Source organism: Zalophus californianus, chromosome 6 (genome assembly GCF_009762305.2).
Source record: "Zalophus californianus isolate mZalCal1 chromosome 6, mZalCal1.pri.v2, whole genome shotgun sequence".
NCBI lineage: Eukaryota > Metazoa > Chordata > Mammalia > Carnivora > Otariidae > Zalophus > Zalophus californianus.
This window is the reverse complement of record NC_045600.1, coordinates 45,937,631-45,955,072: the sequence shown is the minus strand read 5'-3', so window position 1 is coordinate 45,955,072 and position 17,442 is coordinate 45,937,631. Positions and strand designations below refer to the sequence as shown.

The 17,442-nt window shown below is 41.2% G+C and overlaps 1 protein-coding gene across 2 annotated transcripts in view; it reads right to left on the bottom strand.

Annotated features, from left to right (window-relative positions):
- ERO1A (endoplasmic reticulum oxidoreductase 1 alpha) overlaps positions 1-13,478 on the bottom strand; it is a 56,498-nt gene extending 43,020 nt beyond the window's left edge. Inside the window, exons 1-3 of one of the 2 annotated variants that reach the window (XM_027572791.2) lie at positions 13,117-13,478; positions 4,026-4,145; positions 3,006-3,089 (exon numbers count right to left, since the gene is read on the bottom strand). In XM_027572791.2, coding sequence (XP_027428592.1) covers positions 3,006-3,089; positions 4,026-4,145; positions 13,117-13,230 — 318 coding nt within the window. In that variant the 5' untranslated portion in view covers positions 13,231-13,478. The remainder of the gene's footprint in view (positions 1-3,005; positions 3,090-4,025; positions 4,146-13,116) is intronic. The other variant, XM_027572790.2, reaches the window with a different exon arrangement.
- Positions 13,479-17,442: the final 3,964 nt, after the last annotated feature.

Below are 17,442 nucleotides of genomic sequence, written 5' to 3'. Positions count from 1 at the left end.
AGTTCAAGCCCTGAAAAAAAAAATGTTAAAAAAAATTTGCTTAAAAAAAAAAAAAGATGAGAGGAACCTGGGTGGCTCAGTCAGTTAAATGTCTGCCTTTAGCTGAGGTCATGATCCCAGGATCCTGGAATCAAGCCCCACATCGGGCTCCCTGCTCAGCAGACAGTCTGCTTCTGCCTCTCCCTCTGCCCCTACTCCCTGTTAGTGTGCTCTCTCTCTCTCTCTTTAGCTTGTTCTCTCTCTCAAATAAATAAAATCTTAAAAGAAAAGAAACATTAAAAAAAAAGATGAGATTCAAATTTTCAATAATTGTAAAACCACTTGCCTGCTCTTGCATGTTTAATAAGTCATAAATAAGTTATTTGTAAACTTGAATTCCCCCAACTAATGTTTCCTATTACTAAATATAAATGCTAGAACTTAGGAAATAAAATGAAACATTTAAACTGATGATATCACTTAAATGATATTTTCATAACAGAGGTTGGTTCACAAGTTAATTCTTGAATTTTCAAAAAAGTTTTGTCTGTGAGGATGAATATAACTAAAGACCTGATTCTCGGGGCGCCTGGGTGGCTCAGTTGTTTCAGCATTTGCCTTGGCTCAGGTCATGATCCCAGGGTCCTGGGATCAAACCCCGCATCGGGCTCCCTGCTCAGTGGGAAGCCTGCTTCTCCCTCTCCCTCTGCGGCTCCCTCTGCTTGTTCTCACTCTCTCTCTGTCAAATAAATAAAATCTTTAAATAAATAAATAAATAAATAAAGATATTATCTAATGATAAACTACCCATAATATATATATCCATAAATAATATTTTTACATTTGCTTTACTTCCATATGCTGTACAGGTCTATACAGCAATATTTACACACATAAAAATAAACCACTCAAAATTATAGCACCACTTCATACCCATTAGGATGGCTATTAACCAGAAAACAGAAAAAAGCGAGTATTAGGATATAGAGAAATTGGAAGCTTGTGCATCACTGGTGGGAATGTAAAATGGTACAGCCACTATGAAGACAGCATGATGTTCCTCAAAAACTTAAACTGAGAACTACCGTATGATCCAGTAATTCTAATGAACCGAAATTAGGAATGCAAGCTGCATACTTGTTCACCCATATCCAGAGCAGCATTATGCGCAATGGCCAAAAGATGGGAATAACCCAAAAGCCAATCAATGCGAGAATGCATAAATGAAATGCAGATACACATACAATGCAATATTATTAAGGCTTAAAAAGGAAAAAAATTTAAATACATGCTACTATGGATAAACCCTGAAAACATGTTAAGTGAAACAAGCCAGACACAAAAGGACAAATTCTGTAATAATCCCCCTTATCTGAGGTACCTAGTATAATCAAATTCATAGAGAAAGAAAGTAGCATAGTGGTCACCAAGGGCGAGAGGGAGGGCAGAATAGGGAGTTACTGTTTAAAGAACGTTCAGTTTCAGTTTGCGATCAGGAAACAGTTCTGCAAATGGATAGTGGTGATGGTTGCACAACAACGTGACTGTACTTAATGCCAATAAACTGTACACTTAAAAATGGTTAAAACTGTAAATTTTAGGTTATGCATATTTTAGCACAAAATGTAAAATAGAAATATATGCTTTTAAAGGGAGAGAAAGGCTTTGTTGAAAGTAAAATTCTCTGTTTTCAGAGTAAAATGCTTCAAATTTTAATGTTCTGAGAATTCTTTTTTTTTAAAGATTTATTTATGTATTTATTTGCAGAGAGAGCGCGCACAAGCAGGGGGTGCAGCTGAGGCAGAGAGAGAAGCAGGCTTCCCGCTGAGCAGGGAGCCTGATGCGGGACTCGATCCCTGAGCCGAAGGCAGGCACCCAACTGACTGAGCCACTCAGGCATCCCTATTCTGAGAATTTTTAAGAGGTGTTTTGTCCAGTCCCTCCCCACCCAAGGAAAACAATACACCCATGAAAAAAGAAGGGATTTTGTTTACACTTTGATTAATTTCACTTCATTATACTATAAACACAACTTTGGGTAAGATGTAAGAAGAAAAACAAACATCAAGCCAAAAGAACTATTAATCTCACTAGTAAATCAAAGGGTTATATTTATCACAAAATTTAAATTCTATGATTATGAAAGCAGAATAATTCAATAATATCTTTTTTTTAAGATTTTATTTATTAACAGAGAGAGATAGACAGTGAGAGAGGGAACACAAGCAGGGGGAGTGGGAGAAGGAGAAGCAGGCTTCCCGCTGAGCAGGGAGCCCAATGCGGGGCTCGATCCCAGGACCCCGGGATCATGACCTGAGCTGAAGGCAGACACTTAATGACTGAGCCACCCAGGCGCCCGAAAGCAGAATAATTCGAAGTAGGTTTTATATTAGTAAGTTTAGGTTTTGGGTTTCTTTTTTTTTTAAGATTTTATTTATTTGAGAGAGAGAGCACAAACAAGGGGAGAGAAGCAGGCTCTCCACTGAGCAGGGATCCTGATGCGGGGCTCGATCCCAGGACCCTGGAATCATGACCTGAGCCGAAGGCTAACACTTAACCATCTGAGCCACCCAGGCACCTAAGTTTAGGTTTTTAACCCGTAAATATTAAACATTATACTTAACCTAAGGATTGAAATGTTATTTTAGTTGCATTGCCCCCTTTTTAAGAATTGCAATAATTTAGGGACACCTGGGTGGCTTAGTTGTTTAAACGTCTGCCTTCAGCTCAGCTCAGGTCATGATACTGGGATCAAGTCCCACATGGGGCTCCCTGCTCAGCGGAAAGTCTGCTTCTCCCTTTGCCTGCTGTTCCCCCTGCTTATGCGCACACGTGCTCATCATCACACACGTGTGCACATACACATATGCAAAGAGTTCGTCCCCTGCAGCCACTCTGTAACCCCACCCCAGGCCTGACCAGGGGTAGGCATCTAAGCCTCTGACAAATAAATAAAATCTTAAAAAAAGAACTGCAATTATTTGAAAAACTATGTAACATGTCTTAAATGTATATGTGGTTCTTACCGACTGACAAGGCTTGACAGCACAGTCTCTTCGCCCACACTGGCTGATATCATTCCAGAAAGGACATGGCCTCTTCAGGTTTACCTACAGGATCACAGAAAAGGTTATACAAGTAAGAATCTTGAGATTATTATTGACAGGCATTGAATTACGATGATATAACCTGGTCGGGCTATTAGCTGTGGCTTTTCTTTTTCTTCCACTTCCCAGTTGCCAAGTTCCAGCGATGGTATCAGTGTGTCGCTTTGTAAGTAAAGTGGTAGACTTGCTTAGAAAGACACAGATGCTACTAAACAGACCCTGAACAGATGGTGACTAGGAGCCAGAGTAGCTCGTATCATCACCGCTCAAATGATATTCTTTTTACACAGGTAACAGGCATTTGTGAACTCAGATGAGTACTACATACTCCAATGATCAGATATTCTAAACTCTTTCTGTAGATATCTCAAATGACTAGTTAAAATAATACAGGTCAGAATAAAGTCATGCTTCTCAAAAGAATTTAATTATTTTAATTAAGTGGAGTCTACACAGTATTTTAGAAAAGTATGAATTAGCAATTTTGATAATAATATAATAGTTTCTGTTCTGACTTCAATTTAACCAACAAGTTTCTAACTCCAGAGTGCAAAACCGAGTTGTTGAAATTAAAAGTATCCAATGGATGGTTTCAGAACCACACTGTTCACTCTTGTGAACTGAATTTTAAATTATGGCCACAATTTGAAGCTCAGCAATTCCTAAGAAAATGTAGTTATCCATTTATTTTCTTTAAAGATTTTATTTTATTTATTTGAGAGAGAGAATGAGAGAGAAAGCACAAGAGGGGGTAGGGTCAGAGGGAGAAGCAGACTCCCCGCTGAGCAAGGAGCCCGATGCGGGACTCGATCCTGGGACTCCAGGATCATGACCTGAGCCTAAGGCAGTTGCTTAACCAACTGAGCCACCCAGGCACCCCTGCAGTTATCCATTTAAACTTTAATTATTCTTGTACGAAAAAATTAAAAATAAAAATACCTTGTAATATCTAAAGTAGTCGCTTTCAAGAAGTTTTTGTAGTCTCGGGAAAAGCCTGTAGTTATTAAATCTATCGATGGTTTCAACATCACAGGTACAATCATCCAAGTAACCACTAACCTGTTATAAAGAAAATGAAATAATACATCAAAATACTTTAGGTACAACAGGGCTCTTTTTCCTTATGAAGTTATGACTCAACCAACTCTTCTCATCCCTCCTCCTCCTAATTTTCAGAAATGGGGTACGACAGTAATCTAGTAATGCTATTGCTCTTACCATATACCTAGAGGAATGCAGTGCTGCTCTTTATAGGGTGTACTGAGCTCATCATCACACACGTGTGCACATACACATATGCAAAGAGTTGGTCCCCTGTAGCCACTCTGTAACCCCACCCCGGGCCTGACCAGGGGTAGGCATCTAACCCAAACCAGGCCATGGTCCCTGCTCCAGGAATCTGGAATTTAGAGTAAGAAGAAATGCCTCTCCCTGCAGTTAGACCACTAAACAAGGAAACTCGGACCATACGTCATCATGTGAGCCGAGGAGCACGTGAGCCAGTTGGCAAGATTTTAAAAGATACACAGGGACGCAGAGATAAGAGATAGAGAACATATGCTACATGGGTTCCCTGGGGGTTTCCGGCGCCTACTCCTCCCCGTCTTTCTTGAAGCCCAGTTGCATTCCCATTCTTGGCTTTCCTGAGACTCCTATTCCTAAGATTCAATTGTCTCTGTTTTTCCTTTTAGTTTCCAACAGTATGTATAGTCTGGAGACAAGCTTAGTGAATGTATAAAAACAAGTGATACTGTATTTATAAGAGAAACAATAATTCATTATAAGGATCCAACAACTCTCAAATATTAGGCCATGATAATTTGTCTAGGTTAGAAACAGTGCTTAGAAATCACTTATATTAGCAGCACAGAGATAGCAAATTGATCACAAAGCCAATTCTGATCTTCAAATGCTTAAAACTAACAATCTTAACTGTAATTACAATCAGACAATGTTATCAGAAGTGACACTAAAAGTCTTAGATGTTTATTTGGGGCCAGGCATATAACTCACAGAATTAATTATACAATGCAACATTGTAACTAACAAATACATCATGATTTAAGAACAGTAACTAGATTTCTTTTTTTTAAATACAGGGCATGCTGCAGAAAAGAGATCCTTATCATACTTTGGTCTGAATATATGCATTATAAACTACTTTGAATTATATTTTAGGGAGATTTACTATAAAAAAAATTTTTTTAATCTACTGGTAAGTAAGCAAATAATACTTTATTGAAATACTGAATGTAGGTGTTTTCCCTTTGGAATACATAAAATCCTGCACTACCTTTCAATTTTAAAACATCACAAAACAGTAATGCAAATTTTTCACCTAAGAGTGAATACGTTCGGATGACAGATAACACTATGGATGATGACAGCAGTATCTAAGAGCTAAGATTTTATACCAATTTACCTAGTCTTATTTGTTTTGGACTAATTCGGGAACTAGAAATCTCCTACATATTTTGTTACTGCAATAACTACCTTCATTTCATATACAAATTTGTCCTTGTTTCCTGCTAAAAATTCTGAGTATGTAATAATCTTTGGTTCCTAATTTGGGGTGGTAACAAAACAAAAGTGTTTCTAACCTAGATTATTTGATTTTTCACACTTCTTTCTTTCAAGCATTAAAAACAGAACTTCTAAGGACATAAAAGAGCTACTGTTTTTCCCCTTGGATACAATTATTATACAAAGAAATAACAGGCACAAAGATTGCAAAGGCCAAAGGGACACATGCCAAATAGAGACATTAGGTCACAAAAAGAAAGAAGCACACACAAAAAACAAGAGAAATGGTTTGAAGCTTATTTTTCCCCTTAAGTAATTCTTTTTTTTTTAATGTGTTCACCTTTTTTTAAAGATTTTATTTATTTATTTGAGAGAGAGAGAAAGAATACAGACGGAGAGGGAAAAGCAGACTACCTGCTGAGCAGAGAGCCCAATGCGGGACTCATGACCTGAGCCGAAGGCAGACGCTTGACCGACCGAGCCACCCAGGTGCCCCTTAAGTAATTGGTTTTTAAGTTAAAAATCTATCTTTGAAATTCAAGTTCAAGCATCATCTCCTTTGGAAAGCTACCCCTGGAGTACCACTCAACCCCTGCTTGCTTAACTGTCTCTTCTATGTGCTCCCATGACACTCCACATACTCCTTACAAATTACCTCACTATATTGGGTTTATTTATTTCACTTCCTCCCTCTAGAGTTTAAAATCCTTGAGAGCAAAATCATGTTTGCTCATTTTGTATTCCTAGTCCTTCGCACTGTACTTCTAGAAAGCACAAAGTAGATGCTCAATATTTATTTGTAGAGTGGATGTATGAATGAATGTTTCTTTTTTTTTTTTTTTTTAAAGATTTTATTTATTTATTTGACAGAGAGAGACACAGCGAGAGAGGGAACACAAGCAGGGGGAGTGGGAGAGGGAGAAGCAGGCCTCCCGCGGAGCACGGAGCCCGACGCGGGGCTCGATCCCAGGACCCGGGGATCATGACCTGAGCTGAAGGCAGACGCTTAACGACTGAGCCACCCAGGCGCCCCTGTATGAATGAATGTTTCAATGAATGCTGTCCACTCTCATTCTCATTCACTGGAGACCAGCCCCAAAGTCTAATTATGACTATGTACTACCATGTCACCTATGGTGGTGCTCAGTGCTCCAGACCACAAAAACCCAAGGGGCAGAAATACAGTACTCAGAAGAAGGAAAGCAAGCAGCAAAGGTAAACAACCCACTGCATGCAACATTTTACCAAGCTGTACCTTAACCACAAAGGAAGCTAGAAGAAGCACCAAACCACGTCTGGGTGGCTCAGTCGTTGAGCGTCTACCTTCGGCTCAGGTCATGATCCCAGGGTCCTGGGACCGAGCCCCACATTGGGCTCCCTGCTCCGCAGGAAGCCTGCTTCTCCCTCTCCCACTCCCCCTGCTTGTGTTCCCTCTCTCGTTGTGTCTCTGTCTGTCAAATAAATAAATTAAATTAAAAAAAAAAATAGAAGGCCCAAACCATAAAGGAATGCAAGATGCATTCAGAGCAGAAATGGCTTATAGCCTGGAGACCTCAAAGAGATAAGACAAGACAATGGTAGATTTAAAAATCCTCTGACCTTTGTCTTAGAAATTGAGTAGGAGGTATTTCCAACTACTACAAATGGTAGCAGGGCAGCTAAGGAGGCAGAGCAAGGGTGAGGAGTTTCAATAGATGGAGAGGGCCCAGCAAAGGACAGACAGGAAGATACTCAGAAATCCAAGCCACGTGACCGTTCAGATAAGCCTGCCAAAAGGCAAAACCCAATCCCTGGAAAGAAGTCTGGCAGGTATGATTCCAGGCCCAGTTCTAGAAACTACAGAACCAGGCATGTTACCAGAATACAGTCTCTGGGAAAGACAAAGGAAGAAATCCAGTGAACAGACCCAGAGCAGCATCTTGGAAACAAAACAACGTCCTAGTACCTAAACTAAGACCAAAAGATGGGTGCTGATCTGGAACAAGGATGACCTGACACTAATGCAGCTTCAGGATGTGCTAATAAGGCTGCTGAAATAATGGCCACGCTATCTCTAAACTGCAACCGAATTCTGAGCCTACCATAGGGATCTGAATGTTTTCTTTAATGCCCCCCCACCCCACTCCCTGCCACACACATACACAAAGTGACTGATGCATGCTAACATTTGAAGCTTGCTGCTCTAGACTTCAGGCGGCAATCAGCCTTGGGTAGGGGGCCGAACTAACAGGTGGCAAGTAGAAGGCCCTTGCTGAGGGAGGGCAGATATAAGGACCCGGGTAGGCCAGACATAACATCACCCGGTTTAAAGTCCTAGTCTCTAAAGAGCTGAAAAGTCTTTGAGGGCCTTCTGCTGCAGCCTCCCAAGCACACAGTAATGCCCTCCTACACACTCTTGAGGAAGCAGTGTGCGACAATGGTGAGCACGTAGGCCCTGGACTCAGGCCTTCTTGGGGTTGAATCCCATCTCTGCTGCTTATTAGTTATTGACCTTACCCAAGTTTTTTTTAACCTCTCCAAGCCTCAGTTTCCTATCTCAACACAAAATGGCAATATGAATAGTTCCCATCTCTAAGAGTTGATATCAAAATGAAATGACAGACTAAATAGCCAGTAAATGTTAGTCAGTATTACTACCCTACCGCTACTTAAATTAATGCTTCTAGTGAAAGGGATCTTACTATTCCCCAAAGCAACCACAACATTTTTTTTTTGAGAGAGAGAGTATGTGTGTGTGCACTAATACTCGAGTCCGGGGTGGGGAGTTGGGGGGAGGAACAGAGGGAGAGAGAATCTTAAGCAGGCTCTACGCCTGGTGCAGAGCCTGATGTGGGGCTTGATCCCATGGCCCTGAAATCATGACCTGAGCCAAAATCAAGAGTCAGAAGCTTAACTGAGCCACCGAGGCACGCCTACATTTCTTTTTTTAATAAGAAAAAAAAAGGCCCAGTTTGCAGATAAAATATTCCAAAAATTTTACATCTGTAGCCCCAATGGAACATAGAACTGGACAGCCAACAGTTAGCTGCGGAGGTAGTCTCAAATAGTTTCTCCACAGACTGACTGGTTCGGACCAAATACTAAAATATAAAAGGCAAGAGAAAAGAAAATAACATGGGCCTGCTTGTTGACTATTTTCTTTGTTCACTATTTAATTTACAATGAAAGACAAAACAAAACAAAACAAAAACACTTTCTAAATAGTTTCCTTATGTGCCAACAACTTCTAGTCCTACCATAGACTATCATTTTTTCCCAAGCACTGTGAGAATATATTCTTCATACTTCTTTGAAATATGAAATACCTTTTAAAAGTGCTCAAAGTGTTCTTTTTTTTTTTTTTTTTGCAAAGACCTTTAGTTGTATTTAATTTTATAGTGGTTTGTGGCCTTCAAAAAGAACATGAAAACTATTCATTGACAGAGTTGACTGAGACACCTCTGTTAATGAAAGCATGGAAACACCAAAAATTCTATACTGGGTAGTTGGCACCATTCTAAGGACATGGAAAGCTACAAGCTATTTCTGCCTTAAAGCCTTAGTCTTTAGAACTTTAAATTGTTGTTGTGACCCAAAGTGTAGCAACCAATATAAAATGTGCTTTGTTCCACATTCTTTGTTCAAAAAGGCAGGGAATGTAATAAGTACTCAGAGTCAATGGACATCTCTCCAGTATAACCTGTTTCAAAGATTCCTCTGACTAAATTTTAATCCAGGCTTATTTCCACCTACCACGCAACATGTTATGGAGTGTCTCTTCCATGGCCCCAGCCACTCTGACTAACAAATAAAAAGTATTTTTTATATTGACCTAAACCTGGGCGCCTGGATGGCTCTGTTGGTTAAACGCCTGACTCTTGATTTCAGCTCAGGTCATGATCTCAGGGTCTTGGGATCCAGCCTCACATTGGGTTCCTGAGGCTCCGCACTCCGCGGGGTGTTGCTTGATATTCTCTCTCTCCCTCTTCCCCCTCTGCCCCTCCCCTCATTCTCATTCGAGCTCTCTCTCTCTATGTCAACAGCATATGCAGTAATTGACTAACTTTAAAGATTCATTTGGAGCCATCAACCCATCTGAAAGATCAATTCCAGAAAAACATGCAAATGGCTCGCTAAGCAGAAAAACTGAAAGAATATACTCCTGCTAGCACAGTGCTCACATCCTGTATTGTAACTTCCCTAATACTTGCTGAGTACCAATTATGTACCAGGCTCAGTACTCTGGAGTATCAAGAAATGGGACTAAGTTTTTAAATTTTTAGCTTAGTTCTTGATCTCTGAAAACTTATTCATAATAGGCCTCAATAAATGCTTACTGAATTTAATCTGATTATTTGTAGAGCTTTGTACATTTTACTTCAATAACTTTCCTAAGGCCAAATAACCACATGCTGCTTTGGCTCCACTTAGAGTTGGTATTCTATAAAGTGAATCCCTACTACCAGGCACCCATGCAAGAGTGTGATGAGGGGTGATGTGGTAATTCAAGGCAGACGCGGTAAGAGAGATTGGCAACAGGAAGGGAGAAAAAGACTATTAACAAAGCAGACCCGACAGAACTTTGCTGCTAATCGGGTACTGCAAAGAGAATGAGAGATTTTAACTTTTATTTCTAAACTTTAGGTCGAAAGTTAGTCTTTAATTTAGTGTCTAGCATTATTTAATAACTTTTTTTAAAGATTTTATTTTTTAAGTAATCGCTATACCCAACATAGGGTTCGAACTTACAACACCGAGATCAAGAGTGGCATGCTCTACTGCGAGGCATCCCGACTAACGTGTTTTTTTAAAATGCTTAGGATCAAAACTAATGATGTAATGTATGGTGATTAAGATAACATAATAAAATTTAAAAATTAAATAAAATAAAATGCATAGGATCGGGGCATCTGGGTGGCTCAGTTGGTTAAGCATCTGCCTTCTGCTCAGGTCATGATCCTGGGATCCTGGGGCCCTGGGGTGGAGCCCCACATTGCAGGGAGCCTGCTTCTCCCTCTCCCCCTGCTTGTGCTCTCTCACTCTGTCCAAAAAATAAACAAAATCTTTAAAAAAAAAATGCTTAGGATCTCTGCCTCTCCCCAAGCTCCAAAGAACTTTATTCACTAAATTGTAAGTTCTTAAGGGCAAGGATCACACCAGAGTTATTACTATATTCCAAATACTCAGGTCAATGTCCACAGTATTTATAAATGTTTATTGAATGAATAAATTCTACCATTAGTCTCCTCTAATCTTTTCTTCCACCATTTTTTTTATTTCTGTGTGTCTCTCTCATTTCTGTATACATCTATGTCTATATGCTTGTCTCCAATTTTCTCTTCATGTCTATTCATCACTTGTCCCTTCTCCTCCTTACCCCCATCTCTTCCATTACTGACCATAACAGAACTAAAATGTATTTGTTTCAATCTATTAAATTGAAATTGATGGTCTCTGTTCTTAAATTGATTTAAATAGACCATTTTAAATTTTCTTTTTTTTTTTTAAGATTTCATTTATTTATTTATTTGAGAGAGAGAGAGAGAGCGAGCAGGTGAGCACAGGCAGGGCGAGCGGCAGAGGGAGAGGGAGAAGCAGGCCCCCTGCCGAGCAGGGAGCTCTATGTGGGGCCCGATCCCAGGACCCTGGGATCACGACCCGAAGGCAGTCGCCTAACTGACTGAGCCACCCAGGCACACCATTTTAAATTTTTCTTAAAACTGTTTTTTACCATGTGGACCTCAATTTATTATTATTTTAAAGATTTTATTTATTTATTTGACAGAGAGAGACACAGCGAGAGAGGGAACACAAGCAGGGGGAGTGGGAGAGGGAGAAGCAGACTCCCCGCTGAGCAGAGAGCCCAATGCGGGGCTCTATCCCAAGACCCTGGGATCATGACCTGAGCCGAAGGCAGACGCTTAACAACTGAGCCACCCAGGCACCCCTCAATTTATTATTTTTAAAGTTGATTCTGAAAAGAAAAAGAGCCACTCTTGTTCTAAAAGGAAAAGAAAGGGGTCTAACAGATGTTTGTGTTGGGGGACTATTCAAATCTTGAAAATATTATAAGGGTGGGGGAGCTTAAATACTAATCAGAAGAAAAAAATATTAAAAAATTAAAAACTCCCCAATTTTAATCAGATATCTAAAAAGGTTATGAGGGGGTAGTGAAAGTTGAAAAGCTCAACCTGTACTATTTTTACCTAAAAATCTAAAGTGTAGTTGAAAATGTTATATTGGACATCTTCTTTCAACACCAACTTATTTTAAAATCTCTTCGACTTTACTTATTTGTAAATGTTTACACTTTGTGTTATGTTGTATTTGTAATCTGTAGAAAAATGATCCTTCTTCCTTTGAAGTACTTGATTGTGTGCAGTTTGTCGAACCCTGAAAGTAAAGGAGCTTTTCAATCTTAGTTGTAAAGCAGCAAATTTCCTTTCAACTTCTCCTACTCAGATAACATCTCAACTCCTAAATCACTAAGCAAATCAACAAAATGCAAGAATATAAAGCAGTGAAAGAGACAGTTCTTCCCCCATGATATTGATTTATTTTTTCCTCCCATAATATTTAAAGCTGTTTTTTAGTCTGTGAAATAGTGGCATTGCCCCTACACATATAAAATGTTATTTCTGATAATAGTACAATCCACTTAAAAGGAAAAATTTGGATGCCTACCCTCAATTTCGTATAAAATGTAATTTTTATCAACAGAAGCCAACCAAAACGTGACTTTTAAGAGTAATGATATTAAAATACAGAATACTGTAGAGCCAAAAACCTCTAAATTTCTTTGACTTTTTTCAAGGAACCCACATCGTTTACTAAAAAGGGAAAATGATCATAATTTTGTAATTAAACTTGTGCACTGAGGAGTAAGGCTCATCCTCCCACAATGGGCGTGACGTTAAGAAAATCTCATCACACTTAGGAAAAAGAAAAGGACGCACGGGGCGAGGAGCCACAGGGCAAGCCGCGGCCCAAAGACACAAGGCAGTTGGGCTTAGACACAGAAAAGCCACACGAAGCCCTTCTCCTGCCTGACAACGAGATCTGAGAGTACCGCCCCCCCCCCCCCAACAAAAGCACATCCTGCCCAGGAAGGAGAGCAAAGGCACCCAGCATAGGCACAACGTACACAGTTCCAGGTCAGGTTAGAAGTCAGGAAGACCCAGGTTCTGCTAAAATAACAAATACTGAGTGTTCGCGCACAGCGTGCACGCCCTTCCCGGGCAGGGAAGACCAACAAAGATGCATAAACCAACTCGGTAAGAACATAACAGCGTGCACCCACACCTCTCACCCCACACCGGATCCGAAGCGCGGCTGCGCTGGGACTCCCGTCCACACCAAGCCAGGCGAGCTGCAGAGGACTCAGCCCGCCAAGAGAGCAGAAGCTCTAGGGGCTCGTCCAGGAGGGTGGAGACGCAGAGACACTCCCAGTCCCTCACCTGCAGGGGCGAGCGGGACCGAGCGCAGGGGGGAGGCGGGAAGCACCGGGAGCAGTGCGTACAACCCTCACCTGGCAGAAGCACCTCTGCGCCGCCGTCTCAGGGGGCTGCTGCCCACCATGACCCGAGCCGAGCAGCCACACGGCCCCCACGAGGCCGATCAGGAAGCCCCAGCGGCGGCCCATAGCCGCTCTGGCCGCTCGTCACCCAGTGCCTCGCGGTCCCAGCACTCGGGCGCAGGCCGCGCGTCCGCAGATGAAGCCCGCGCGGGCCGGCCCCCGGCGGCGCCCCACCTCCGGGCCGCCTCCCAGGCCCGCCCTCGGCTCTTCCGCCTCTCAGCGCCCGCCACCTCCCGGCGGAGCCTGCGGACGTGCCTTGGCGCCCGCAGCGGGCCGCCCAGGGCCTCAGGTCGGCTTCCTTCCCCGCGCGTGAGGCTGACGCACGAACCCGCTTCCCGGTTCGGCCCCGCCCGGCGCGTCACGCCCGTCCTCGGCCCCCTACGCCCGGCGCCTGGTCCCTGGCTCGGGTGCTGCCGCCCCAACCCCCGCGCGGGAGTCGGGGGTCCTTCCCGCTGCGAGAGCGAAACCGGAGGGGTCTCGGTCTCCCCGCAGGGCCCCACCCCACCCCGCGCACTCCCGGCAAATCCTTCGGTATCTCAAAGCGAGGAAGGCAAACCGTACGAATTACGCGTCCACAGTGTCCCTAGCAGTCTTAAAGCTGAAAACGACATGAGTGATCATCTAGACCAGGGCTGCATAAGTAATTTCGAGTTTCTAGTAGTTACGTCGAGAGAGCAAAAAGAAACAGGGGAAGTTAATTTTAATATATTTTATTTAACCCAATACATGCGAAACATTTCGAAATATACTCAATATTAAATTATTCATAAAATATTTTACATGTTGTTTTTAATTCTAATCTGGTGTGCATTTTATGCAAACTAGCCACATTTCATAGTCAAATGTAGCGAATGGCTACAATTGTATCAGTCAGCGCAGGTGGAAACTACCCTCTCATTTCATCTCCCCAGAGCGGGGAGATGACGTGACGAAGAGATGAGTTCGTCCTTTGATTCCGAACGGTGGGTCTAGTCTAAAAGCCTTTTTTTTTCAAGGAGAAATTTTCACGGTGAAACTGGAAAGCTTACCAACATCTTACTAACATTTCAAATATTTCAAATTATCTTTTTTTTGGTATGTCATTTTTTTAAAGATTTTATTTATTTATTTGATACAGAGGGAGAGATAGCGACAGCAGGAACACAAGTAGGAGGAGCAGGAGACGGAGAAGCAGGCTCCCCGCTGAGCCAGGAGCCGGATGTGAGGCTCGATTCCAGGACCCTGGGATCGTGACCTGAGCCAAAGGCAGACGCTTAAGGACTGAGCCACCCAGCTGCCCCTTGGTATGTCTTTTTTAATGAAGTAGCTTAGGATATGGTAGGCCCCAAATAGGTATTACTTCTGTTTTCCAGCTCAGAAAAATAAGCATAGAAAGTTTATATATGTTATTCAAAGTCACATGATATGCTAGAGGTGAGACTCAAACTCAGATATTTCTTACTTCAATGCCCATGACCTATGCTCTGCTTTCACTTGCCAAGTGGACTGACGCATGGTAAAATGTCATCAACCATCTGAGATCCTGGTGGGCCTGAGAAGCTCAGATTCTAATATCTACAACATGCCACATTTACATATTAATCCAATCTCCCTCTTTGCCTAGCAAGTCCTTTTTCATCATACCTGTGTACTGATCTTACTTCTCTCTCCAGGGCCAGACCCAGCTCATTCATTCCCTCTTCTTCATGGTCTTTCTGGTTTCCTCTAAACCCATTTCCAGTCTCTAAATGAATTTCAATTCAATAAACTTACTCTATGCCAGACTGAGCTTGACATTAGAGATATAAAGACATAGAAGGTCCAGTCCCTGCATACAGAGGGACACCCTACAGAACTTAGCATGTGATCCTTTATGACATTTCTACTTGTTTCTACCACTGAATTGTAATCTCTTTCAGCTCTTCAAGTGGGAATTTTGCCTCAAACATACCTGTGACTCTCAGTATCTTAACAAGGCTTTCTGCCTATGTTTGTAAATTGAATATTTTTTCATATACAATATTAATATCTGAAGATTACACTATCAAAAATAAGAGATATGAAAATGGAGAAACTAAATGAATAAAGCCTAAAATTGCAGGAGGAAGCAATCTGAACATGAATCAGCTCTGGATTTCACCCTGATGCAATAAACCTGTAATTTGGGAGAGTTTAAAAGTATGAATGTTCCCAGGATGAAAACTCCATTCCTCAGATTTGAACTCTTGCCCACAACAAATTTCTAGCAAACTTGTAATCAGAAACCATCACCGTATAAGACCATTTAGTTTCTACTTTATTGCTTTTTCAGCTTTATTGAAGTTTAATTGACTAATAATATTGTAAGATATTTAAAATGTATGTCATGATGATTTTATACACAGATGCCATTGTCAAAGATCCCCCCACTGAGTTCATTAAGACATCTATCATCTCACATATTTACCCTTTATTCCTCCTTGGTGAGAACATTTAAGTTCAACTCTCTTAGCAAATTTCAATTATACAAACAGTTACCAACTATAGTCACCATATTAGACATTAGATCCTAAGAACTTATTCATCTTATGTTTGAAGGTTTGTACACTTTTACCAATTTCTCCCTAACCCCTCCACCCAGCCCCTGCCAACCACTTTTCTACTCTCTTGTTTCTATGAGTTTGACTTTTTTTTTTTAAATTTCACGTATAAGTGATAGCATGCAGTATTTGTCTTTCTCTGTCTGGCTTATTTCACCGGGCATGATGCCCTCAAGGCCTATCTATGTTGTAGAAAACAGCGGGATTTCCTTCTTTCTCATAGATGAATAGTCCATTGTATATGTATACCACATCCCCTTTACCCATTTATCCACTGATGCAAACTTAGGTTATTTCCATACTTTGGCGATTGGGAATATGCTGCAATGAACATGGGAGTGCAAGTATCTCTTTGAGATAATGGTTTCATATGCACCCAGAAGTGGGATTGCTGGATCTTATTGTCTTAATAATTATAATTTTTCCTTTCAGCTTTGTCAGGGACTTTAGAATGTGTAAAACACAGTTTTTTTTTTGTTTTTTTTTTTTAAGATTTTATTTATTTGAGAGAGAGAGAATGAGAGATAGAGAGCACGAGAGGGAAGAGGGTCAGAGGGAGAAGCAGACTCCCTGCTGAGCAGGGAGCCCAATGTGGGACTCGATCCTGGGACTCCAGGATCATGACCTGAGCCGAAGGCAGTTGCTTAACCAACTGAGCCACCCAGGCGCCCTAAAACACAGTTTTATATGGCATAACTACCACTGACATTTATTTCCCCGAGAATCCTTCAAGTTGGTCCTTTTTGTATGAGTTTACTTTTCCCACTCTGCCTGCTCTGGAAATCACTTCACCTGTGTTAGGGCCTATGAAATAACTGATTAGTCATTCAATAACTATTAAGGAGCACCCACAGGGCACACAGTTCAACCTTTGCTCTCCAAAAGTCCAGCCTCCCTTCTATTATACCTTAGCTAAACAACATTAAATTTTTTAGAGATGAACAAGGTCACAAACTTGTTATTCTAATACTAGTGATTATAACAATAACATAACTTAGATTTAGTGTACACAGCATTTCTTGATGGAATTCTGATTACCTGTGCAAACAACAGCTATTATTTTTTTTTTTTTAATGACCAAAGCCGGAAATGGCTTGAACCCAATTTCTCAAAATGAGACATGGAGATTTCTGTAGGAAGCTTCTCAGTACCTAAACATTTTCAGGCACTGAATAGGCTGGAAGGAAATCATCTCAAGGGAAAAATTTGCTCAAGGAAAAGGAATATTATGACACTCAAGAGGAAGAAAGGCTAAGTAAAAATCTAAAGGTCTGGTGTTAATAGTTGATTAGATCTATTTATCTAATTAGTATTTATTGAATATAAATATGCATGTTATACATTGCTAGAATTTTCTCCCAAGACACTTGAGATTATTTAACATGGGGGAGAAATGCCACTTAAGCTCTATCTTCACCTCCTTTCCCTCATATTCCTGGAATAACAAGCTTCATAAAGTAGTAACTGACTTACTAACTTCCCATTTATACCTTAACCCCACTGTGCAGTGAGGTTTCTAACTCTACCCTCCTACTCCTCTATATCTGGCCATCTTATGGTCAAATCTAATTACCATTTTCATGAGATCATGAAATCTCTGCTGCACTTTGACAATGCTCATTCCATCCTCCTCAGTTCAATGTCTATGCACCAAACACTCCAGATTCTCCTTACGCTTCTCTGGTATTATTTAACTGTCTCCTTCATGGGCTTTCCCCCA